Below are 26,724 nucleotides of genomic sequence, written 5' to 3'. Positions count from 1 at the left end.
CTGTAAATGGAGACGCATTATTATTCACGAGCAATTAGTACTAAATTCATCTCATTCAAAACAAGCAACATTTTACAACTTTATAAGGAGGAGCCATTATTTTCGGGGAATGGCATTTTTTTTTCTTTTCTTTGGGGAACACACTCGAAACATAAAAGCTTTCCCTTATCGTGTTTCTCCCGTCACTAGTTTGGCTAACGACACTGAACGAACGCACGAACGAACGAATGATGATGAATCGAACACATTATAGGTCACGCTACGTCCAGTACATTAGCAATCCAGTAAAATAAATGGGTATCGAATGTGTCCCGGTAATAGGTGGGTGCTTTCGTGATTGAATGCAGCATAAATAGATTCCACTTCAGCGATCGCCGAAACCGTAAAAATGCTTCTATTATCACTCAACTGAACGGGCAAGATGATGCTGCGCTCAGCCGACAGAAGAATTTGAAGTGATGTTCGCTCGTTTCGAATAAGTTGCCGTAAAAAACGATCGCTTCCGGAATGCAAGCGCGCTCACATAAAAGTGTTTGCCAATAAGGGTTGGCGAATAAAGTCGATTTTATAGCTCATATGTGACGTTTCAGGTTGACGTGTGTGAAACTGATATAAATGAAAATGTCTAAAGTGTCCAGTTATGGTGTATCTGCTCAAAACCGTTGCGGTTTTTAGTGTTGTTCAAATGTGCGACTAAAGAGGCAAGCTCAATCCATCTGAATCGAGAAATAAAAAAGTTGCTCATCGAAGTGAAGTTCTGTGTCTCCCCTTCTAAGCCACAGCTAGTATATCCCGTGTGTAAATACGGTGCTATCGGCAGCCGGAAAATTAGCCGAAAATACCATACCGTCGTTCGTACGTACGTACAGCCGTGTGAAACGGTGTTGCGTGCCAGCCACCACTTTCTTCTTCTTTGATCTGTGATTTCGGCCGAGCTGCTGGCTGGCCGAACCAACCAAAGCATCCACCACGTTTTGCACGGAAGCGATCCGCATTATGGGGTGCGCACAGTCGGCTGAGGAGCGTGCGGCAGCGGCCCGCAGCCGTCTGATCGAACGGAACCTCAAGGAAGACGGCATCCAGGCGGCGAAGGATATCAAACTGTTACTGCTCGGTAAGCTGTAATTATAGGTTAGAGTAATGTGCCAGTTTCCTGGCCGCATTAGGAGCTGGATTTCACCATCAAAGAGCCATGCGGGCTTCGCAGACTTGGTGGTTTTGTAATTTAAAGGGGAAGTATATGAAACGAACGTTGCAAGAAGATTTCTTTTGGTGAAATAAAAGTATATTAAAATTGTAGCGTGTTGCGCAAATCTACCTATTCAGTCTTTAAGAACATATATTCTATATATCTATATACATATACGTAAATAATCCCAAGTAACAAATTCAGTTTCAAGGTACACTTCCCGCACTTGCTTCTTAAAACCTATTATAAAGCATGTAATACAACAATACTGCGATAAAACAGTCATAACATTCTCTCTTAAGAGTATTTTTTTCCAAAGATATACGGTTTTATAAGAATTTGACGGCAGCATTGTTAAGATAAATCCATCTTGCAGTAGTAAGTATTGTCAAAACTATTTGCATATGTTAAGGAAAATGTAAAACGTCGTTTTTAAACATGGATCAAGTAGGGCAACAAGGGGTAAGAAGGCCCGGCGGGGTAAAAGGAACCACATCGATTGCGTCAAGAAATCCTTACATTGTTTACAAATACGCCAGTATGTTTTGTTTATTAGCCTGTCTAAACACTTTCGAGACAACCTATAGCACTCGACCGTATCAAACGTAAAAACTAGAATCAAAACCTATTTTTCGTTCGCAGTATCTTCATGTGATATAATTTCAGCAGCAAAAAATTTAAGTTTTCAGCAAAAAAAATGTATTTTCTAGTTTTTCTTACGGCTGACTTTTATTGGGCAATTTTCGTTCTCCGTGTGTCGAAAAAAGTGGCTTGTGAGAAAAAAGAAAAATAATGAAATTGTTAACTAGAGATAAGACGGACCATTTTTCACGGGGTAAAAACGCCATACGTCATAATGCTCATAATTGCCTAATAAAGTTCTTTTGCTTAGTGTCTTAATAGATTCTAAAAATATTGAATGGAAAGACCAACTTCTTCCTGTTAAATTCGACTAATTATTTTATTATTCTGACAGATACGCATTTCGTTTGTCTTCAGTGTCTTTTTCGAAATAGAGTATGTACACCCGTACTAAAAATTATCCCTGAGTCTGAGATTATCCTGTCTGGCTCATAGCCTCCCATGTCAAAAGAAGCAAACAAGTGCCATTCGAATAACGCAATCGATGTAAATTTGCATCTAACGAAATCTAAATTCGATAATTTCAATTCACTTAACGGCTCATTTAATGTGTTACCTTCCTGAATTCAATCGCTATCTGAAGTGCAGGCTATTACAAAGAGCAAACGTCCTGCTAACAAATCAATAAAAATAACACAAAGAAAAGACCGGGACGCCTGGTTGTGAATGAGTAATTATTAGACGTTTCAAAAATTGATGAAAAATCACGAGAAAATATACTGATTAATTCTTTATATAATTTTTAATGGTAGATGAATTAATGCTTATTCATGTGTGGAACAAGTAAAAGAAATTTCTGTACACATTTTATGCTAGCATTTTATTTGCTTAGGGGGACCATCTTACCCCGTCTTCCCCTATTCTTCGTAGCCGCTTATAAGGTAAAATATACTTACTGAAAATTAATTGGTGTTTCTTCTATCATACTTTAGAATTGTTAATCAAAATTATAAAATTCACCTGAGGAAATAATTACCAGAACTAGAAATAATAACCAGAAAGAGAAACCCCCAAAAAGAATTAGATAAACAAGTTTTACTTTGGGGTCTATTTAGCGATTCATTTTCTCACAACCACAAATTGCAAAATGCTTGTGCTATTAAACAACGACTTTCGACATGTGCCACAACATGTGTGCAGAGTTTCGAGGCCCGCACTCGTGTGGTCTAATTTTTACACGCACGCGTTCTCGTTCTAACAAACACGCTGGCATAAGCATCTCTTTCGGACTCTCGCTCTTATTTTTTCATGCACCACGGCGAGTTTTTGCGAGTGTGTATTTAGCTGTCAGCCACCGGTCATCGCTCTTGTTCATCATTGCTACCCACGCAGCTGATACCGATTGCTCGTGAGGGCTCACACTCTCAACCGCGTGTGTAAGGAAGGACGTAAGATGAAGAAAAAAAGAAAAAGCAATCCAAAATCTGTATCCATACAACCTAACACGGATGATTCCTCTTCAGAATAAAAAAAGAGAAGAGAAAAATTCACACTTTACTCAGTCGCGATTTATGTTGCTCCATTTTGTTTGAACTTTTCTCTCTTTTACTGATCGCGATTGCTCTGCAACCTGCTCATTGTTCTTCTCATTGAGGAATAAACTGAGCAACAAAGTGTTAATACACTTTTGGCTGCCCATGATATGGCACAAAAAAACTGTTTAGACTTCTCGCAGCGGCAACAGTGCAAAAAATGTTGCATATGACGACGGTGGATGATAGATATGGCAACAATGTAATTCCCGTGCTGTTGCTTGCTGCAGTACGAGCGCACAATGAGAATCTAAAGTTTGTTTATATTTCTCTTTATTTTTGGTCAGTTTCTCATTGCGTGAATGTATTTCTCATTTGTGGCAGCAGTTCTGCTCATTGTGTTGAATGAAAAAAGTTGCACTTTTTGCACAATGAGTGCAACCTAATATGCCTCACGGGCTGTTGCCTTTCCAGGTAACTAATAAGCATTAGTATGAGCGGTAAATCAATCGTTTATTAGCATCCCTGGTGGCAACTTAAATGCTTATTGGCTTGCATTTAAATTGCATTGGAAATGCTTATTGGTTACCTGGGTTCTCACGAGTTGCTGGCTTCGTGAGTGGGCTGTGCAGAAAGACGGTACGAGGCTGTGGGTTCGCGAGTGTGTAGGTAGCAGAAAATATGCATACAGCACCGACTCGTACGCTTGCATCAATGGCGTAAGTGTTGGATGCTGTGCTTCTCATACTCGCTCGTGTGTGAAGGTAACGGGCAAAAAAATTATACCAGATTGCAATCAAGACAAGCATTTCATAGAGTTACATAGCGTTAGACCTACATTTAGGTATTTTGGTCATACATCCCAGTATTCCCGTTTTAGTTTTTTTGCAAAACTATAGAAAACTAGCTGTGTGCCCGATCTTACTCGGTACTCCTTTGTTTCTCAGTCACTTGTACATCAGTTATTGCAACGGAAATTCTCATACTGCAAAAAACCAAAGCCGTTTTTCTTTATTTGAACGTCTCTACTCTCTTTGCCAGCTCCGCTCCTTTTGTTGTCCCCCAGCTACTTGTAGATCTTCTTTTCGAAAATTCCTATAAAGCGGTACAAAGACTTTTTTGCTTTTTTAAACCTGCCTCTTGTCAATAGGCAACCCTACCGATCACCACCCCTTTTGTCAATCTTCTCCCTGCGCTGAATCTCTCATATCAAAGAACATGTGTGCCAACTTTAATGCAGAACCATCCAGGCGTTGCGGAGTTATGGAGGTACATATATTAATACTCACTTTTCTAGTACTTCTTTGTTGACTCTCACCAGTTAGTTTCTCCCTTCACACAGTCACAGTGTTTTTTCCGAAAATCCTTATTACGGAAGAAAGCGCCTTACTGCTCCGCACCTCCTTTCAGACCCCCCCCCCCCCCCACGGTTTGCTTTCGAGCCACTTGCACAACTTCTATCGGTTCAATTGAAGACCGCTCCCCTTGTTGGGACCTTTCGCTTTCGCTTTTGTGAATCCTCAAATGCTGATACCCTAATGAAAAGTAATAAGTATACCAAGTTTGGTGGAGAACGGTCAAGGCGTTTTGGAGTCATGGCGCAGCATACAGATGTACGAGTTTTGTTCAAAAAGTATCGCGAATGTCATGCTGTTTCAAGAATTAATTATTTATTCATGAATATCTATTTTATCCCCTTCAAAGTAATTCTCATCAGACATTATACACTTGTGGTAACGTTTTTTTTTTCCAATCCTCGAAACATTTTGAAAAGCATTGTGATCTTCTTCAGCTCCTCCTTCGATGCTATCTTTATCTCCTCAATCGTGGCGTAGCGTCGTCCTTTCATGGGCCTCTTTAGTTTCGGGAACAAGAGAAAGTCACTGGAGGCTAAGTCTCTCTCTGGAGCAAACTTGGGTCGTCACGGACAGAATCCAATTGCTCCTGAGGAGCAATGCTATTGCTATGCTGTTTTGGTCGAAATTGAGTAATTTTGATACGAATTTCGCGGCGACCCGTCTCATGCCCAAACTATTTATTAAAATCAAATAGCACGAGCCAATATTTAGCTCCTCAGCAACTTTCCTGACGGTGACTCGACGATTGACCAATACTAGTTTCTTAACTTCATCAATGTTCTCGTCTGTAGTTGACGTGCTCGGGCGTCCGAAATGCTCTTCGTCGCTCATATCTTCTCGGTCCTCTGGGAACACGATAAACATTGCTTCTGTCTCCAAAGTAGCTTCGCCGTATGCAACAGTCAACATTTTGAATACGTCTGCGCACTTCAAGTTGTTTTTTGCACAAAATTTTATACAAATTCTTTGATCCATTTTTTGGAATAGACAAAAATCGGAGACAAGTTAAACACATCCACGCACAATAGTTGTCCAAAACTGACTGAACATTCAAAATGGCCGAAATTGAAGGTAATGAGTACCATCATAACGCCACAAAAAATCGAAAATCGAACATACCTTGCCCACGAAAATTCAAAATTCACGATACTTTTTGAACAAACCACGTACCGTGAACGTACCATATTCTGCGCAGCTCCTAATTGTGCGCATTTTTCTTTATATATGTATTTTTCAACATTGTGCATAACTATGGCCATTGTGTTATTTTTTTATAAATCTCTGTTGAATATTACGCCATTATTCACAATAGGGCCATAATATTTGACAGCGAAATAAATTAAAGTGAAACTGAAAGTATTTTATATGTCAGAAAACAACGTCGTTAGCGCCAACGCTAAAACTGTCCTTCTAGAAAATTAACAAAATAATGATCGAAATTCTTTGCAATGATCAAATTACCCAGCATAATTAGAAAGAATAATTAGTTTTAGTCATGTTTTAGGCAAAAAGAGTGATTGCATGCCTTGTTTTCGTTGGAAAAATGCGATGCAGTAGTGCGCAGATTTGGGCACAGATTTTTTATTCATGTTCCAAATTCTGCGCAGTAATGTATCCTATGAAGAAATCGCGAAAAAATACGCAACTTCTCCCAAATGGCTGATGTATAGAGGCATAGAAATTCAAGTAGAACCTTTAACTTTCATTGATTGGAATCCTGTGTTACAGCTCGGGGTCCGAACCTACGAACGCCCATTCATGGAACCATGTCTTCTGATTTTTTCGACAGTCGAACTTCATTGAGCTGTCAGGGAGTGGGGAAGTGGTTTCTATATGAAAACACAATTGTTAATATTAGTCTAAAGTATAATGTTCAGTATAGAGAAAACCCGAATGAACTCGCCCTTCACGTTATCGACAATAAAATATTTAAAATAAGCCAATCCAAATGATAATAATGTTCCTGTGCCACCTGGACAGCACAAGAAGGCCAAATCATGAATTTAATCATGGTAATGGCTAATGTCGGATTTTTGATGTGCTTTCAGCGTATAAAGACATAAACTACATGGTATGAATGTTTATTGTTACTTTTTAGGTGCGCAGAATTAGGAACAAACATGCGCAGAATTAGGAACATGGGCAAGAGAGTGCGCAGAATTAGGCACCGTGGATAAGTTTACAAAACGAAAGATATACTCAATTGTTGGTCGACTTTTAATTCCCATGTTTTTTACCATATATTATAGACCGTAGCACTACATGTTGCTGCTATCAACGTTATCAATTTAACTCTAGAATACTTATAATAGCGGAGGAATCATAAAAATGTCTTAACTGCGCAGAATATGGTACGTTCACGGTACTCCTCTCAATTTAACGCAAGATGACGCACGCGGGCTACAGATAGTTTTTTCATACTTATGTTCATACTTTAAAAATATGTTTTAAATTAGCGTTAGCGAGAGAGTGCACTTCAACGGCACGTGACACTTTACAGATGTTTGTTAACATGTTGGCTGTCAATTGTATGTGAAATAACCAAAATAAAACTCGAATTGAGGCTCAGCTACAACAAAGGAGAGAAAATTAGGTCTAATAAAATAAAAAATAAATAAAAAGCAGCTAGAGGGCTGAAAACAGCAAAGCACCTGGAAAGGACTAGAATTCATCAGGTTATACTAGAGGTATGGATTGAGGAGGAACTACCTACGGACTGGTTGGAAGGTCTCATGTGCCCTATTTACAAAAAGGGTCAACTGAGGTCCCGTAGTCTGCAACTCCGTCCAAAAATCACGCTTTGTAAGAAGCTAATTCTCCCGATGGTACTCCACGGCCACGAAGCATCGACGTTGAAAGAGAGCGACCGACGAGCTCTTGGCGTTTTTGAGCGTAAGATCCTGCGATCAATTCTTGGCGGTATATTAGACGAAGAAGTGTGTCGCAGGCGCATGAATCATGAAATATCCCAAATATGTAAAGATGCGGATATTGTGAAGGGATTTAGCAGGCTACAGTGGCCTGGTCACGTAACAAGGATGCCAGATGATAGACTTGCAAAATCGATATTTCGCAGAAAACCCGAAAGAGGCCGACGGTTTCCTGTTGGATGATCGTTTTTGACGTAGATGCTAGATAAACGGATGTTAATTTCGACGAGCCATCCCATAAAGTTGTAGAGAGGTTAAGAAGCACCAATATTTTATAGAAACCATTCATGTAGACTTTAGTCAGATGAAATAATAATAATAAATAAATAAATAAATGTTAGGAGCGACTGGAGAGCGGCAGCCCAAGAACGAGGAACGTGGAGACGGCTCCTGAATTCGGGACGGATTCAATAAGCGGGTTGTCGCCGAAAAACAGATTTAGATTGAAACTATTTGGACGAAAAATTGGGAGAAATTTTCACGTTTCAGTATACCAACTTGTGCTTCGGTACATAAACCTTAAAATGTACTGAAATTTAACCAGAGTTAAAGCTTCATTGAAACAATTCTCATGCGTCCATCAGTTTCAATCAAATAAATAAATGAGTGGATAAAAGCAGCCAGATGACCTTGGATCTCACGGAAACAAGCCACCCCGGTTCTTGCGCTCCGTCTAGATTATTAATTATCCTACAGTTTGGACGGAAATGAAATAAAAATGCTAGAATTTTTAATGTGTCAATGATGATTTCATGATAAATCTTTGAGGTTTAAGCATTGAAAGTGGGTGAAAATTGTGTCTCTGACTCAACTTTCCATACATAGGTTTTGTATTGGCTATATGTCCCTAGTTGCAGATTTACCATTATTATTTTCGATTTCACATTAAGCTACATATCATACATGGCGGAAAAGACTAAAATTTATCTAATTCATGAGGAATTAAAATCTGCGTTTGATCTGTTTGATGACGAAAGTTATTCGCTAGACAAAAATTGTTAGTTACTGAGCAGTCTGATAAATACCTGAAAAATGAAACACGGAGACGTTTTTTTGGCCAAAGTCGGTTTTATTTTTCAACATACTCTCCTTTTAGGTCGATACAGCGAGTCCAACGATTTTCTAACCTTTTGAAACCGTCCGAAAAGTACTCGATCGGAAGGTCTTCAAAATACGCCTCAGTTTCAGCTATGAGCTCCTCATTTGAGTAAAAACGCTTACCGGTGAGCCATCTCTTCAGGTTAGGAAACAAGTAATAGTCGCTGGGGGCCAGATCTGGTGAATACGGTGGCTGAAAAACCAATTCGAAACCGATTTCATGCAATTTTGCTTGTGCAACTAAGCATGAAAGAACAGGCGCATTGTCGTGATTATAAAGAGGGTTTTCCTTCTTCAAAAGCGGTTTTACCATTTTCAAGATAGTCCACGAATATTATGCCATGTGCATCCCAAAATACGGAGACCATAACCTTTCCGGCCCGTTGTTGCGTTTTTGGACGCTTCGGAGCACTTTGGCCCGGTAAAACCCACTGTTTTGCCTGTTGCGTTGACTCAGAATTGTAATAATGGATCCTAGGTTTCATCCATGGTTATGAAGACTCGGTCGGCTTACGCGAAAATAATGCCAAATTCTGCTGGGAAGTCGTCACACGAATTCGTTTTTGGTCCATTATGAGCAAACGCGGCACCCATCGCGAGCAGAGCTTCTTCATGCTCAAAACTGAATGCACGATATTGTCCACGCTTTCCAATGACATGCCTACAGCATTAGCTACCTCTCTCAATCTCACTTTGGGATCATTCAATATCATATCATGGATTTTTTCGACGTTTTCTGGTGTAGTGACCTCTTTAGGGCAACCAGAGCGTTCAGCATCTGCTCGTACGGCCACATCGAAACTCGGTAGATCACTTGCGAATCGTTTCTCGTAATATTCATCCAGCTTGGCCTTGGTCTCGGATATCGTTTTCTTGCGTCGATAGTAGTGTTTGATCAACACTCGAAATTTAGACTTTTCCATATTAAAAAAAACTCGGAGGTTAGTCGATTCTCAGTGCTGTAACTTGTAAATGCGTAAACATAAATGGCTGAAGTTTTGACAGTCGTCATTTGAAGGATCAAGCTCGACAAAAATGGTTCATATTAGTGAATACTAATGCCATCCCTTAGAATTTTCAGGTACTTATCAGACAGCCTAGTATTTCAGTTCAACTCAGTAACACCTCATTTGTTCTGCAAAACGCTTCTGCAATAATGTCTTTCAACTGGGTATGGTATTCTGGGACACAAGCCCACGTTATCAATTTTCATTAATCTAACGATTAATAGCTTCGATGGCTATGGGGAGGAGCATGGTCGCCTTATATCCCCCTCCATAGCACGAGGAAGTAAAATTATTGGTACAGTTAAAGTTTTGGGGAAAGTCGCCTCTTGGCATTGGGAATCGGCGAAATTAATCGAACGGCAGTTTCCTATCGGTATTTTTGAACAAATAATACATGGAAAACTTTGTAAATTAATTATTTAGTAAAACTGGTGCAAAGCTAGAATTTCGACTAATTTTTTATTAATTTTTGAAACGTTTCTTGTAAATATGACATTTTTGATGCAGGAAAAAATCTGCATTTTTCTTTTCTGAGATGTCATAAAGAATTTTTTAGAGGAAAATGTGCAAAGATAGTTGTTTCAATTTGAAGAGGATTTTTATGTACTAACTGTAGATTGCAGTGCACTATGTACTCTATTTTAAGAGATAAAACTATTTTCGACAACCTTACTAAAACCGGAATGATACAACCGACCTATTGCATCGTTGCTTGTTGTAAATTTGATACAGTATCTTTGGCCGTGGTACTGCTTTTACGAAAACGTGACTACAAAGAACACCAACACCGCCATTCGCTCCACTAACTCCACTAGCCATGCATGAGGAACTGGAAGAATAAACAGTCTCGAACTAAATTTAGATAAACTGTTCAAATAGCAGAATAGGGTAAAGTTATCTATTACCGTCCATCACTTACTTTAATTGCTATTCTCACAATAGGATGGTTCCACAGACCACAGACTAGAATAATAAATCTTGACTGTAAGGAAAAACATTTCCCCCATACCGACGCGACGCCGCGTTGCCTATTGGACTGGAACCACTGCGCTGTTGCCATCGTACCACCACACGTATGCTGTTGCTGCTACTGTCAGGCACTATCGTCATCGTACCGCCACCCACTAATTCGGATGCGGAAGAAACAAAGCTCGCTTCACGGAGCAGATCGAAATTTCCTGCCAGACTAGCGAACGGCAACGAATGTCCACCGTTTAAGCCCCGGCTTGGCTAGCAAGGCGGCAAAGTGGCCATGTGTCTTGCCACAGAACAGAGATGAGCTTTAGCTGTATTTATAGCCCACTTGGACGGACTGACCTTCGTCGGTTTTTTAATCCGCTCGTACCACACGGATTCCCGCAGAGACACCCTCCTGGCACGGTGAAGGGATTTCCATTGCACACACTCCGGTTCCGGTCCCGGTCCCGGAGCACAAATTCATTTGCCGTACAGAAATGAATTAAAAATGCATTGGCTGCCGTTTCACGCTCGGATGGGTAATACTTGTACCGTACGAAGCCGGAATTGAGAGGATTTGTGCCATGACGTCAGTCGCCTTGAGCGGTGCGAACGTCACTCTGATAATGAACGGCATTGAATCGGGAAGTCTGATATTTATGTCCGTCCGATGCTAGCCTAGCAGCGCGCGGAAAGCCCCGATGACAAGTTGCCTTCGCATGGTGCGAGGTGAGGTGGTGGCAGAACAAAGAACAATCCTCCTTCGGTCCCAACCCCGAAGGGGTTTATCTGTGTAGTTTTAGAATCGTGCCATGATGTGTTGTTGTTGAAGAAATGGTGGGTGTTTGGGTGGAAAATCTTTGAACGATGGGGTCTTATACGTAGAAATAATCCCCTCGACAGAGTTGACAATAATTCAACTGACGTAGTAAGGTTGGAATGTGTTCTAAGAATGTAATGCCAATGATTTATCCATTGGCACTTTGGCTCAAACCTAAACAAATCGTCCTTCAAAGGGGTCCCTTGGTACGTTAGAAATATCGATTTGTAAACTAAAATAATAATTGAAAAAGGCAAAAAATTGAAAAAAAGAAGATTAAACGAATGATTATAGTCAAGGTTTGGCAATCATGATTTATGAGGATTTATTAGTGCAGGCATCCGAAATGACATGGGTTTCATCGGTTTCTATTTGAGAAATGTTTTGAAACCATCCTCCTTTGGGTGTGTTGCGTCCGGGTCGCTAATTGTGTTGGAATGGGATTTTGTAGAATAAACGTAAACGTAAACTTTTTCCAGTCCCAAATTCAAAGATAAAAGGACAAATAATAATTATAAATCAAACGGTTAGAACCCAACAACAAACTCACTGGATTTTAATTAAGCTATTCTAACTGATTTGGGTGAATTTATAATGGAACTGTATCGTTCACGTAAATCTAATACAAGCCTTTCTTTTTTTTCTATTTCAGGCGCTGGTGAATCTGGGAAAAGCACAATCGTAAAACAGATGAAGTAAGTATTGAAGTGCACTTTGCTTTGATATTTTTATTTGATGCCGCCGTACGGCTCGACTGCGGTTGGTGAGCAATTCAGTGTTTGTAATAGCAAAAGGCGATAATTTTCTGATTTTATTACCCCATACGCCGGCCAGATCGGCCAAGAATTTGACCTTCCGTTTTCGTTCAATAGCGATGGTAGATATCATTTTGGGCTATGGAATTTAACACTCATTCTTATTATTAAATGTCGTCGTCATTTTCGATTGATTCTGTTTGATCGAGTCAAATGCCTATTTGATTTTGTAGTGCTATTCACGTGTTTGATTTAAACCTGTTCAGTAGGTGTCCCGCTTTCTTAAAATAGGTGGTATTAAAATAATATCAGGTTTAGAAAAATCCATTTATCTGTTGTCAAGATAATTTTTTGTAGTATCATTATAAGTATTTAGCCGTATATCAAACATTGAGCAAACAAGCCAAGGTGCTATGTCTGACCATCTGCACAAAATGGTGTAATCTACGCGGGTTTGAAAGCAGCGTACGATCTAATCGGTGACAAGAATTATGTAGCTCAATAAATCGTATACTGTTTACACCGCTCTTCAGCAATATTGTCTTCCAACAGAGCATCAGCTATCGAGGTCCTGTTGTAATATGAATTGTACGACGGTTGAACATCGGAAAGCTTAAGTAAGTTAAGCTGGAGTCTGTCTGGCAAACGACGCGGACGGTGATTGCTTGCTGGTCATAGCGATACAACCCAAACTTAACTGCGTAGTCCGAGGTTTGCGCTCCCAGACAAATTTTTTACACAATTTGAGCACTTGCTGAGATAAATACTTTCTCGGTTGCTGCAAGCTTCCTTGCTGTACAGCCCTCCTACTACTACGGTGCATCCAAGAACCGGGGACTCAGGAGCTGAATGTATCTTGCTAAGCGGCTGCGAAGTTACCTACACCGGCACAGCTGAAGCGTCGTGAATTACTACATCCAATTTCGACTACCGAGGAGTTTAGATGTATTCAGTAGGAACTACCCACTATTTGGATACCAAATGCACCACACTCTTTTTGGTTTTTATTACAGAGCCTTTGATCTGAGGGATCATTCAGATCTTAAGGGGAAACCGAAAGTGGCTCAAAGATGGCTGGGTAAATGACTGCCATTTGAAGCATGTATTGTTTTGCGCCTTAAAAATGCATCTGTATTAGCAGAGCATGCTTTCGCCACGTAATCAGTGCTTCCAGCGCTGTTATAATTTTCTAAAATTTGTAATTCAATTTATCGATCTGCTATGTATCAATAAACGCTCAGCAAAACATAATTGCTAATGGAAAATAAATTTAACTGATCATATCGATCATTATGTGTTCATAAAAGCGGACCAATGCATAATTTGGAATTAGTTAATAGATATTTGGTTGCGCACATATTTCGTTGAACTAGCGATTTCCGAAAAAGCAGCAACACAGTATCAAACTTTCGTCACATCAATGAGCTTTTAAAGAGCTTTCAGCTTTCGCCGCGTCGATGAGCTTAGAGTGAAGTAAACAAACAAAACGCAAACGCAGGAATCGAAAACGCAATCCGATGCAAGCGGATTAATTAAATCCTAGTGATCCTACGCATTGTTCAGTTGCTGCTGTTAATTTTGATTGAAACGGAATGCCTTGATAAAGAAAACAAACCCTTTTTCGGGATGTTTGTAGACAGTGCGGTTGGGTGCGGATCAGCTGTGTTTATGTTTGCAAGCTCCGCTATTTGACATATATTACCAATACTAATGCAATATTCAAATAAACGTTTAGGGTTTTAACGAACACATGAAATGTACAGTACAGTGTTTGTCGCACCAACACTAAAAGGTTAGCCACTTTCGGTTCCGCGTTAAGAGGAAAAATTAACAAATTAAAAATTAACATATTCATATCTTCTTATCATCACCTGCCGATTTCACAAATTTTAATACTTTATCTTCCCTAACTTCATCAAAACATAGTATTTCGCCAGTATTACATTCTAAGTTAATGTTTTTTTCTAATTACTTCGTATTCTTGACACTCGGTAAGGATCTGTTTCACCGAGAGCTGTGTTCCACAGTGCTGGCACGCATTATCCTCCCGTTTTTCAATCAGTTAGCCTCCGCAAAATAGTTAAAAACGCCTTTTAATATGGCATATCGCTTTGATGCATGCTTGTCTTTCAACTAACATGTAAAATGCTAGTAAAAATCACGCAGGTTGGAAGATTTTCAATTAATATTATCGTTCTAAGTACATTGGAGGTTTCATTGGAATTCTGCTTTTCAGCTATTTTTGTACTTTACAGCTTTTAAATCAAAAGCTTGTAAAAAATTTCATTGCATTTCATAGTCTTTAAATAAACATTGAAAATTTTTGTCTCACATGCTAGAATGTTCCATCTACCACGTTTTTATACAAGACTTCAGTTTAGAAAATATATTTTTATAGTATATCGATATGATCGGTTGAAGAGGAGTGGTAGGTGCGTTCTTTTCTTCAACGGATTACTTCCAGGGCATCAACTTTGTCTAGATTTAATGTTCAAATGATAAGATCGATCGTAGGGTAGGGATGATTGAAAGTATAGTTTTACACTCTTACAAACCTGTTTACTTTAAGGACATCGAGTTCGTCTAGGTTCAATGTTTAAATAATAACATCGATCAAATAATGAGGATGGTTTCGAATTTTTACAAATTGTTTACCTTCAGAACTTTAATTTGGTTCAGGTTTACTGGTAATGAATAATTCCTGTCCTGTTGGAAAGCAAGGGTTCGGTCTCTTTTTTTTAGAGTCGAAATAAACGAAACCGCAAGTTTATAAGATTGTCGTACCGGACCTGGGAAGCAAAAAAGTGCTTCCATATGATTGGCTAATTCGTTTGTTTTTGACAATGCCTACTATTTATGCTTTTTCCAATAGTGATTTGACAAATTATTTTTATATCTGCTATGCTAATCAATTTAAAAAAAAATCTGATCGATTGATGCAAATATCTGGAAAATCCATTGAAAAATGGCTGAGTTATAAGCGAGCAAATCATAACCACTTTTCGTTACATGCTCATTTTTCGATCTTCTAAAGTGCACCCTAATATAGAAAACAAAAGCGAAGTTCTACGTTAAAAAAGACAGCAAAGGAAAGTCGAACAATTGAAAACGCGAAAGATTCAAGCTCTCTTAGGGAACGATACGTGGATTGAAAATACAACTACAACACCATTACCAGACTATCTGACCTTAAAGTTGGGCCAAATTTCAATGTACAAAACGGGAAAAAAGTACCGCAGATGATCGCCGAAATAGAGAGAGCTATCAAATTCAAAGATACGACGGATGATATCAGAACCGATGTTTCCACCGCAATGATAAACCATATAAATTATAAAAATCAACCCAGACACCATGAACATGAGTGGACCACCAAAAACATGGATAAAAGGAGAAAATTCCTGGCAGAAAACTCTGACTTAGTGATCACCAAAGCGGATAAAGGTAGCAAAATCGTGATACTCTCATCAACCGAATACCACAACAAAATGGAAAATCTTCTGCACGTTGAAAATACCTACAGAAAACTGAAAAAGGACCCAACAGCAAAAATTCCAAAAAAAATTAAGGTATTAGTCGATAGATGGAAGGCAAAGAAATACATCGACCCGCGTACACACCGAAGACTGAAGGTGACCAGCTTCTACCCACCATGCATATACGGATTGCCCAAAATTCATAAATTCATAAGCAAGAGCGGTCCCTCCGCACTATAGTATCAACCATCGGATCAGTAACGTATGGAATGCCCAGTTCCTTGCTGAAAGAGTTGGTAAAATAGTTGAAAAAACTAAATTCTATGTCAAAAACAACTTCGAGTTCCCGGAAGAAATAACAGGAATGCAGATTCCTGTCATGATGATTGCTTCGTAGCAGCTCACTACACATTTCACATAGTTTGTCGTTGGGTGCAGCATCACTTCCACCTCCGTGCTATTAATTAATACTGTCTTCATAGCTAGCAGGTTTCTAACTTTCTCCTTATTTCGTACCTTGATCGGATGGCTAGCATATCGTAGCGTTGTTCGCCGTGTATGAATCGTCAATACTGCCAGCAACATTTTCCAATAAATGTCCAATGCAGCAACACGGTCGTTCGACTTGAAGTCCCGCTCGTAAACCGATCCTGGTACAGTCACTATTCCACTGCCAAATATATCACGTGTTGTAGCGATGTGATAGCACAATAGACGTACCCGACGTCAGTAAACTTTCCACTATTCAGATACCAAACGCATCACACACACTACAAGCGGTATAGCAACTCGGATTATATGTAGTACTCAAAAAATTTTCGAACTGTTTCACAAACAGTTTAACCACGATTTCATCTCCGAAATTTTAACTAGCGATCAAGTACAACTGACTTCTGAAAACGTCCCATCCCACTAGCAAGCATGCTGCATGGATCTCAAACGAAATAAACAGTAGCACCTGTACTAAATTGAAATGCATAACCAATGCTAGCTCAGATGGAATCACAGATTTCTCTACCGCTTTCGATAAACTAAATCACCAAATTGTAATGTCTAAATTTAAAAGACTTGGATGAGCACGTAAACCAGCAATAAAAGTTGCTGATTCACTATCGTCAAAATTGCAGCAATATCTAGAGTTGCACAAGGAAGCCATTTAGGTTCGTTATTATTTCTATTATATTTGCATGATATTCAGCTACCAATAAAATGCCAAAAATTGGTCTATGCTGATCATTTCAAACTGTTTCACATTATACAAAATATTGACGGCATAAACTTTCTTCACGAGCAACCTGGATGAGAGACTTTGTGCTCACGGGACTATCCTATGCAATATGATTTACGTTTACATTTTGTGGGATATTTCATCTGACATACCATCATTGATTTGACCAAACTCGTGACTTTAGTCATGACCTTGAAATGAGGTCAGGCATATATTAATATTTTTTTTTTTTTTGAAACGATGATTCTACAATTGATGAAGGGACGGTAAGGGAAAGTAATGAAGAAGGTTTTTTTTCGGGAATGAAGGGGAAGGGTGGAAAGGAAGGGGGGTAATAAGTAGCTATGCTTAACAAGTTGTCGTTTCTTCTTCTTCAGCAGCATAGAGCCGGGGTGGCTCGTGCTGTTTCAAGCACTCGTCTCCATTCAACTCGGTCTTGGGCCACTCGTCGCCAATTTCCTAGTCGTCTCAGAAGTCGCAAATCGCTTTCGACCTGGTCGAGCCATCGTGCACGTTGGGCCCCCTGTTCCTGGTGCCGGTGGGGTTATTGAAGAGGACCGTTTTCGTCGCACTGTCGTCCGGCATCCTTACGACGTGTCCGGCCCACCGTAGCCTGCTAACTTTCGCTAGATGTACGATGGGAGTCTCCCCAAGCAGTGCCTGTAGCTCGTGATTCATACGCCTCCGCCACTCTCCGCTTTCAGTTTGTACTCCGCCAAATATCGTCCGCAGCACTTTCCGCTCAAACACGGCAAGGGCGCGTATGTCCTCCGTAAGCAGCGTCACGGCTTCAAGTCCATACAGAACTACCGGTCTAATAATGGTTTTGTACATTGTTAGCTTCGTGCGGCGGCGTATGCTTCCTGATCGTAGCGTTTTACGAAGGGCAAAGTAGGCCCGATTTCCCGCTTGGATGCGCCGCTGGATCTCCTTACTAGTGTTGTTGTCCGCGGTCACCAGCGATCCCAAATACACGAACTCTTCTACCACTTCTAGTTCGTCGCCGTCAACGGTTACCGTCCGTGGGAGGCGCGCATTTGTTTCCTTTGAGCCTCTTCCTTTCATGTATTTGGTCTTCGACGCATTTATTTTTAGCCCAATTCTCCTAGACTCCGCTTTCAGTCTGGCGTAGATTGCCTCCGCCGTCGCAAAGTTCCTGGCAATGATATCGAAGTCATCTGCAAAGCCTAGAAGTTGGCTACTCTTGGTAAAAATCGTGCCTCTCGTTTCAATGCCCGCTCGTCGGATCACCCCCTCAAGAGCGATGTTGAACAGCATGCAGGATAGACCGTCACCTTGTCTCAACCCTCGTCGCGTCTCGAAGGGACTCGAGAGTGTCCCAGAGATGCGTACGAAACACATCACTCGATCCAATGTAGCTCTGATCAGTCGCGTCAGTTTGTCCGGAAAACCGTATTCGTGCATTATCTGCCATAGCTTGTCTCGATCGACTGTATCGTATGCTGCTTTGAAATCGATAAAGATGTGATGCGTGGGCACGTTGTACTCCCGACATTTCTTCAAGATCTGTCGGATAGTAAACATTTGGTCCGTAGTTGCGCGAGCCCCCATGAAACCCGCCTGATAATTCCCTACGAAACCTTGTGCTATCGGTGACAGCCGGCGTAACAGGATCTGGGAGAGTACCTTGTAGGCGGCGTTTACCAGCGTAATACCACGATAGTTGCAGCAGTCTAGCCGATCACCCTTTTTGAAGATGGGACAAACCACTCCTTCCATCCATTCCTCCGGTAGCTGTTCCTCCTCCCAAATCCTCGAAATAACCCAGTGTAGAGCCTTTGCTAGCGCTTCCCCGCCATGTTTATAAAGCTCTGCCGGTAGGCGGTCCTTCCCAGCGGCTTTATTGGTCTTCAGCAACCTGATTTCTCGTTTGACTTCTTGGAGATCAGGTGCTAGGACATCACTATCTTCCATGGGCGCTCCTAGGTTAATTTCCGTTCCGCCTCCTTCTGCGACTTCGCCATTGAGGTGTTCATCGAAGAACTGCTTCCACCTGTCGACCACCTCGCGCTCGTTTGTAATTAGATTCCCTCCCTCGTCCCTACACATGTCAGGTTTCGGTGTGTAGCCCTTCCGAGTTTGGTTCACCTTCTCATAAAACTTGCGCGTGTCATTAGCTCGGAATAGTTGTTCTAATTCTTCACGATCTCTGTCCTCCTTTTGGCGCTTTTTTCTCCTCAGGATCGTGGTCAACTGGTTCCTAGCTCGTCGGTACTTGGCCAGGTTCTCTCTAGTGGCAATACTTAGATATTTTTTCCAAGCGTTTTTTTTTTTCTCCTCCACCGCTTGTTGGCATTCCCCATCAAACCAATCATTTTGTGTACTCCGAGGCTCAATACCTAGTGCCGCGGTAGCGGCCTCTCCGATGGCCGAGCGTATTCTGCCCCAACCGTCTTCGAGGTTTGAAGCACCTAACTCCTCGGAAGAAGGCAGTGCCTCATTCAGTACTCGCGCGTAGTTCTCGGCAGCTTGTGGGTTATCTAGCTGCCTGATGTTCAGCCGAGGAGGGCGGCTTTGACGTGTCCGGTATACGGTGGACAGCTTTGAGCGCACATGTACTGCTACTAGGTAATGGTCAGAATCAATATCCGCACCCCGACGGGAGCGTACGTTCGTGATGTTAGAGAAGAACCGGCCCTCTATGAGAACGTGGTCAATTTGGTTCATTGTACGTTGGTCAGGTGATCTCCAGGTGGCTTTGTGGATATCCTTGCGCGGGAAAAAGGTACTTCGGATCACCAGGCCTCGGGAAGCTGCGAAGTTTATACATCGTTGGCCGTTATCGTTTGTGTCGGTGTGCAGGCTATGGGGTCCTACCACCGGTCTATACATTTCTTCCCTACCGACCTGGGCGTTCATATCCCCGATGACGATCTTGATGTCCCGTGACGAGCAGTTGTCGTACATAGCCTCCAGCCTCGCGTAGAACGCTTCTTTCTCATCGTCGGGTCTACCTTCGTGCGGGCAGTGCACGTTAATGATGCTATAATTGAAGAAACGGCCCTTTATCCTCAATACACACATTCTCTCGTTGATCGCCTTCCAATCTATCACGCGATCCTGCATTCCGCCCAGCACTACAAAGCCCGTTCCCAGTTCGTTGGTAGCGCCACCGCTCTGGTAAAACTTGGCCTTTCCCCCACGGATCTTCCATACCTTCTCTCCTTTGCGACAGATTTCCTGCAGAGCTACGATGCCGAGTTTGCGGGGTTCCAGCTGTTCAATCAGCACCCGCTCGCAACCTGCGAAATTTTGCGATCTGCAGTTTCAAGTCCCGAGTCTCCATTCGTCGTCCTTATTTCGTCGCCTAGGTCGATGCCGAATATTCCGCTCCGAATATGCTTGAATGTTGTTAGTTAAGTTTAGTTTAGGTGTGTAGCCGTACTGGGGCAACACTACCGAGTCTCGCGATGGGGCTGCCATCTCATAGTGCCGAGACGCACTATACCTCCTTCCCGGTTAGTATACGACCTTAGTTTCCACCGGGGTTGGTTACCCGATCTCCGCTAAGGTTGCTCGTATTCCGGCTGGTACCACGAGGAGGTCGGGATCGGAGTTGCTGGATAAGAGGCTAACGACCACTATGGGGTCTATATTCCGCATTATCTAGCCGTTTACCAACAGTTGTCGTTGTGACTCCTATCTTTTGTCCAATGCTGGAAGGTGCATGGGTCGAACCAAGCTGTAATCAGAGATTATAACCGGATTTGAACCCACAACACCTGCCAGGGCGTGTCGCTCACTGGTACCCGTGTACCTTTGAACCACAGAGGCGCTGGACAAAAGAAGTCTGCACAACCCCCTTTATTAACCATAACGACTTCTCGGTCGGTGGTTTCTACAGTAGGTGGAGGAAGAGGCACAATTTGTGTTTAAAAATAGACCAACCCATGTCGCTATGGTTAATAAGGGGTTGATTTGTTTGGCTGAATATCACCTGTTGCATTTTACGTCTGTGGTCAAGTGTGTTTAGGTCAATTAAACGGCACTTGTTTTCATAAGGTGGCAACTTATCGGAATGACGCCAAGGGAGATGTCGCAAAGTCAATCGAACAAATCTCCTTTGCACATGTTCGATGCGTAGTGAGTAGATTCCAAATGGTCTGCTTGGGCAATCGAACCAAATTACAGTTCTCCAACGGTGGACGAATCGGACGATCGCGCAGTACAAGGATTTTAAACAATGGACATCCTTAAAATCTCGCCCAATCTTACAGATAAACCCAAGCTGTCGAGATGCGTTAGAAATAATCAGCTCACGGTGTTAATTATATGTTAATTTAGCGTTCAGCAAGACCCAGGTTACTAACTTGTTCCACTTAGGGTAATTGTGTAATTAGCAGTAACGCAATCGTCGAAGAACAACAAAAAAAGCAGAGGTTCCATGTTGCTGCCTTGAGGTACTCCAGCTTTATTGGTAAACATCGAGGAAATACTAGATCCGAATTTCACACATAGTACTCTACCGATTAGGTGTGCCTTGTGCCTCCCAGTTGGCTTCGAGGTGTGACGCAGGCCTAATAAGCCAGTCGTCGTATGTTCGAATCTCGAGTAGGCGAGACTGTTAGAGTCAATAAGATCGTAGCAATTGGCCCTACAATTGTCGTGCACTCTAACAACTGGTTGCGAAGGCTGTCGTATAAAAACAGAAGGTCAAGTTTCCATTACGGAATGTAGCACCTAGGCTTTGCTTTGCTTTACTCTACCGATTAGGTATGAGTTCAGCCATTCAATCATTTGTTGGGAAGCACCTAGACGAGACAATTTCCGTAAAATTATCCCCCATGGCCAATTCTAGCAAAAGCCGTAGTGAACTCCAGCAAATTAGTTCAGACTAGACTTGGGATACCAGGAGTACCGGAACCGGTAATACTGGTACTATCGGCCGACTTTCCTGTACCGAAATACCAGTACTGTCATGAGAGAATAATGGTATTTTCAGTTCCAGGCACTGACTCTGAAATTTAAAGTCAATAAAATTAAGGTACAACTCTGATAAATAAATTTTATACAAAATTAAGATAAATTTTAGTTACAGTAATACTCGCTTTACAAACATAAAAAAATATACTGAAACGACTATGCAATCCCAAACAGTCCTCCTAAAACAGTCGATTGCCATTCACGTTTCATATTCCATCAGAAAAATGTTTTCCATTCTACATATTCTACTTATGCCATGTCAAAACATGTCACTGTTTTCGTCAAATTTACGATAATATCCCTACTGTTCGGTGAATATTATCAGTAACAACCGACTTTCCCGTTTTTTTCTGACCCCTTCCCTCTTGTTGTTTCTACTTCATTTACAATTGCACTACCTACCTACTACAGAACGGAACCGGGTGACACACGCGATCGCATCAATTTTCCGTAAAGTAGGTTTAAGGGAGGCAAAAAATTTACTACTGTTTTTTGCCTTTTTGCTGCTGCTTTCGATGTGGATAATTTCTCCTATGGATAAACAGTAGGTACACTTTCCGTAGGTAATGAAACCGACACGGAAGTCTATTGATTTTAGTTCCATTCCAACGTTTAGCTACGTTCTGCCTGTTCCCAGACCAGAAGTGTACGGGAGGAATTGGCGAACCCTGAACTGACTGTAATAGGGCTCAACCTTAGGAGTTTACATATCAACCGGACATAAATCAAGAGTCAATTTCAACATTTGTCGCTTGTTATGTTCTCTTACGGTCGGTGGCCCAATTTCAGTTGATGGTTAAGAGCACGAATTTGTTGCTTCAATCATTTTTCACTGTGGAATTCGTAGAACGATCCCACTGAGTTTCAACGTGGTGCTGCATTTGTGACTTCTTGAGACTTCACGTCATAGAAAAGACCCCCGTTAGATGCCATTATCTGCGGCATTATCTTTCTCTCTCTTGAGTTTCGCCGCACATTTCATTCAAAATGATCAACTTTTCCACTTCGCCGTCGTCGTTTCGCCCGAGAAGTGGCCATTCTCCTCACACTACTGCTCCGGCTGCTCGTGGCTCGTTTTTAAAATTCATTCAGAAGCATATAACTTTTCTTTTGTAGTTTTCATTGCCATATGGTTGGCAGAGGAAGTAGGGTGTGTGTGTGTGTGAGGGGGACGGGGGCGACAGTTCTCGATTGGTCGGTGTGGTGCAAACGCGAGTACCCTTTGAACCTTCACCCGGCTCTGGCTGTCAGCCGTCAGCGTTCAGTGAAAAGGTGGAAATGGAGAATAAAAAAATGGCACCAACGACTTGGCTCCGCAGTACATTGTAGGAATTGTACGGGGGAATAAAAAGAGTTTTCCTTTGTTTCCAGGAAACAATTACCTTTGTCTGGTTAAGGATCAGGTGGGTGAATGGGAATACCGATAAATAGATTAGAATTTTATGGCAGTCCTTCCAGGTTGAAGTGCGCCGTTCGAACGACGAACTGTTTCATTTAAAGTAATTGCTGTTGGTTCCGGTTATCAATAGTCTAAATGTCTCTACTTGAGTTATACCTTGGCCTGAACCAGAGTAGCAGTTGCTTCGAGCGGGAATGGGGTGCTCACAGACATTAAAATAAATTATGGTAAAGGCTTAGTTTTGTAAAAAACAGAAATTGATAAGAGAAGAATATTTCTAAGAAATTGTAATGGAAATTTATTGTATCAAACTGTGTTGATTGTTGGTGACTTTCGCCATGAAGCCTTTGAAACCAATGACTGATAGGACAGGGTTTGTTTTTGTTCCACGTCTAGGCAAATTGTTTAACTATCTATGATAATTGTAAACATTTTGGCTTAGAATCGAGTTGTTGAATTTCTCAGAACAGTAATCATTTTAGGCGCAATTATATTGCTCTAGGAACAGCTTGGCGAAGCTAAACCTGAATCTCAACAATTCGTCGAAACCAGCAATTTACAGAATTTGCCGATACAAACAAAGCTACCAAAGTGGATTTTTAGATTTTCTTTTTAGTTTTCTCTTTAGTTTTAGATTTTCTCCCTTTTTCAACCTTGTCATGAACCTGGTTTCTTACAAAACATTACAGTACTTTATTTTGAAACGATGATTCTACAATTGATGAAGGGACGGTAAGGGAAAGTAATGAAGAAGGATTTTTTCGGGAATGAAGGGGAAGGGTGGAAAGGAAGGGGGGGGGGTAATAGGTAGCTATGGTTAACAAGTTGTCGCTGTGACTCCTATCTTTTGTCCAATGCTGGAAGGTGCATGGGTCGTACCAAGCTGTAATCAGAGATTATAACCGGATTTGAACCCACAACACCTGCCAGGGCGTGTCGCTCACTGGTACCCGTGTACCTTTGAACCACAGAGGCGCTGGTCCAGCTTGGTTCGACCCATGCACCTTCCAGCATTGGACAAAAGATAGGAGTCACAGCGACAACTTGTTAACCATAGCTACCTATTACCCCCCCCCCCCCCTTCCTTTCCACCCTTCCCCTTCATTCCCGAAAAAATCCTTCTTCATTACTTTCCCTTACCGTCCCTTCATCAATTGTAGAATCATCGTTTCAAAATAAATATTTATATATGCCTGACCGCATTTCAAGGTCATGACTAAAGTCACGAGTTTGGTCAATTACAGTACTGCTCTCGAAAAAAAAATCCAATGATGTAAAATTGTTGTTTACATGTACAGATCTGCTTGTTCGTCGTACAGCATGACATTCGCTCATCAGACAGCGAGAATATTTTTAATCGCCTTTGCAGGGCAACGGACGAAATACATATACCTATACGTCCTACCACTTGTTATCGCATTGGAAAGCTTTTTCCTCTGGCAGCCAAGTAGATCCTTCAGCACCCGGGGTCGTGGTACAGGATTTGGCCTATTTCTAGCACATCCGTTCGGCTATATTTAGCAAATATTCATTTGCTGGAAATTACCTATTTATAATCACTCTAATCAATTACGTTTGTTTTCTTTTTCGCAGAATTATTCACGAAAGTGGCTTCACGTCAGAGGACTTCAAACAGTATCGACCCGTAGTTTATAGCAACACGATACAATCGTTGGTTGCAATATTACGAGCGATGCCAAACCTCAGCATCGCCTTCGGCAACAATGAGCGAGAGGTAAGTAGTCGGTTAGCTCGCAGCATCACCATGCGTCTCCTCCATCCAACAAAGTCCCGATTCCCTTCCTTTTGATAAAACAGCTCAACACTTTCAGTCATCGATATAGGTACACAGGTACCTAACGTTTGTCGCCTTTAATTCAAATCTCGATTGAAATTTGATACGTGTTTGAGCTTGCAAATACAAACTCGATTACGCTTCCGTTTGACCACACCGAACAAGTTGTGTGACAATCTGAAAATCCACAACCGCTACGAGCTTTGAGAGCGTTTCCTATAGGGAAATTGTATCCGATAACAGGGTGCCCTGCACTTCAGTGCGTCGTTATTCAACCGCATCGGCTGGCGGAAAACGAGAACCCTTTAGAACTGTACAGCGCACACAGGAAACATGATCCTCACAGCAAACAAGTTGATTTCTGTACTGTACAGGTAGGTTTGCAGACTATGTAAGCTGTTAATTTTAATTTTCTTCTGTCCTGTCAACTGGTGGTGTTGAAAAGGCGACCGTCATCGATTACATCGAGATCGCACCTTATGTAATTCATAAAGTGTTGGTGAGAAAAAGGTGCGAAAGTGTCTGATTGAGTTGAATTAATAATAAACGATATTTGAGTTTAGTTTTAATTTCGTGGAATGGCTTAAAATTAGATTGGAAAATATGTTTAAATTTTTTGAGTCATTGACCTGTAACATTTGGTGTTATTGTGAATAGTGAAGTCAGCACTAGAAAAGAATGATTCTCATGCTTTAGTTTTTAAGTTTTAACATTGATTGGCTTTACATTTACCGTTCTCCTTCTTTTAATTTTCAGAAATTTTAATGATGATTTGAAGAACTAGTTAATTTATTCGAAAATGGTCTTATCGTGCCTCCTTATGGGTAGTATAAATATAATTATTTCCAATGCCTGGGATCGCCGGAACATTAATTCAATAAAAATAATAGCCTTTTTACCACTGAAAGCAAGAGTAAGTAAGTAAGAGGGCATCTAAACGAATAATGTTAAAATCATCGAAGTTGAAATCAAAAGTAAGCCAGATTTCAGAAATAGAAAACACATTCCATTTGAAATAACTGATCATTACTTTGAAAGACTCAAGTTAGTTAATAATACTTCTGCAGTGGGATTCCACTGTAATACATTAATTGAAAGCATCACCTCGATTGCTGACTGAAAATTCAGAAAATTATAGACGTTCAGACTCTGGTTGAATCTTAGAAAAAAAAATATGGAAAATTAGGCTTTTGCGTGTTCCTCACACTTCCAGTGCTTGGAAACTCGTCAAGTGAATTCAATTTAGACCGTCCTGGACAAGTTTGCTTTGTATTTGTTACAACACTTCTTGATTTCTTAGCGTTCACCATTCGCGTGCTTGGTAAATCTAGGGATCTAGCAGTGGCAAAACAAGATCGCTCAAGTGGATCGCTTCATAGAGGTTCTTTGAGATTGGACCACTTTGACACATTTCTGCAAAGGTGCGTTTGGAACTCGCGTTCCTTCAAAGATCGCTTGTTTACACCAATGTGCAATTTGTGCTTCCGAACGGTAGAGGAACTTTTCAGTAGCATTCTTGAAAGTGTTATCCGAATGATAAGTGCTCGATGTCTGAGACCGAGAAACTCAATATTTGAATGTCGACCATGAAAGTGTTCGAAATTTGTATCAAAACCTTTGAACAAAGGTTCAACATAGCTTAAGTGTTCGAGGT

The 26,724-nt window shown here is 41.2% G+C and overlaps 1 protein-coding gene across 5 annotated transcripts in view; it reads left to right on the top strand.

The window, feature by feature from the left end:
* Positions 1–26,724, top strand: part of LOC128738118 (G protein alpha o subunit) — a 175,058-nt gene that overhangs the window by 53,124 nt on the left and 95,210 nt on the right. For 4 of the 5 annotated variants that reach the window (XM_053832988.1, XM_053832986.1, XM_053832984.1 and 1 more), the window contains exons 3-4: positions 12,126–12,168; positions 24,869–25,010. In XM_053832988.1, the coding sequence (XP_053688963.1) occupies positions 12,126–12,168; positions 24,869–25,010 (185 nt within the window). Of the gene's footprint in view, positions 1–996; positions 1,115–12,125; positions 12,169–24,868; positions 25,011–26,724 lie in introns of those variants that run through there. The other variant, XM_053832985.1, reaches the window with a different exon arrangement.

Source organism: Sabethes cyaneus, chromosome 2, assembly GCF_943734655.1.
Source record: "Sabethes cyaneus chromosome 2, idSabCyanKW18_F2, whole genome shotgun sequence".
NCBI classification, from domain to species: domain Eukaryota; kingdom Metazoa; phylum Arthropoda; class Insecta; order Diptera; family Culicidae; genus Sabethes; species Sabethes cyaneus.
Note: the sequence above shows the minus strand (reverse complement) of the source record. Positions and strands in the feature narration are given on the sequence as shown.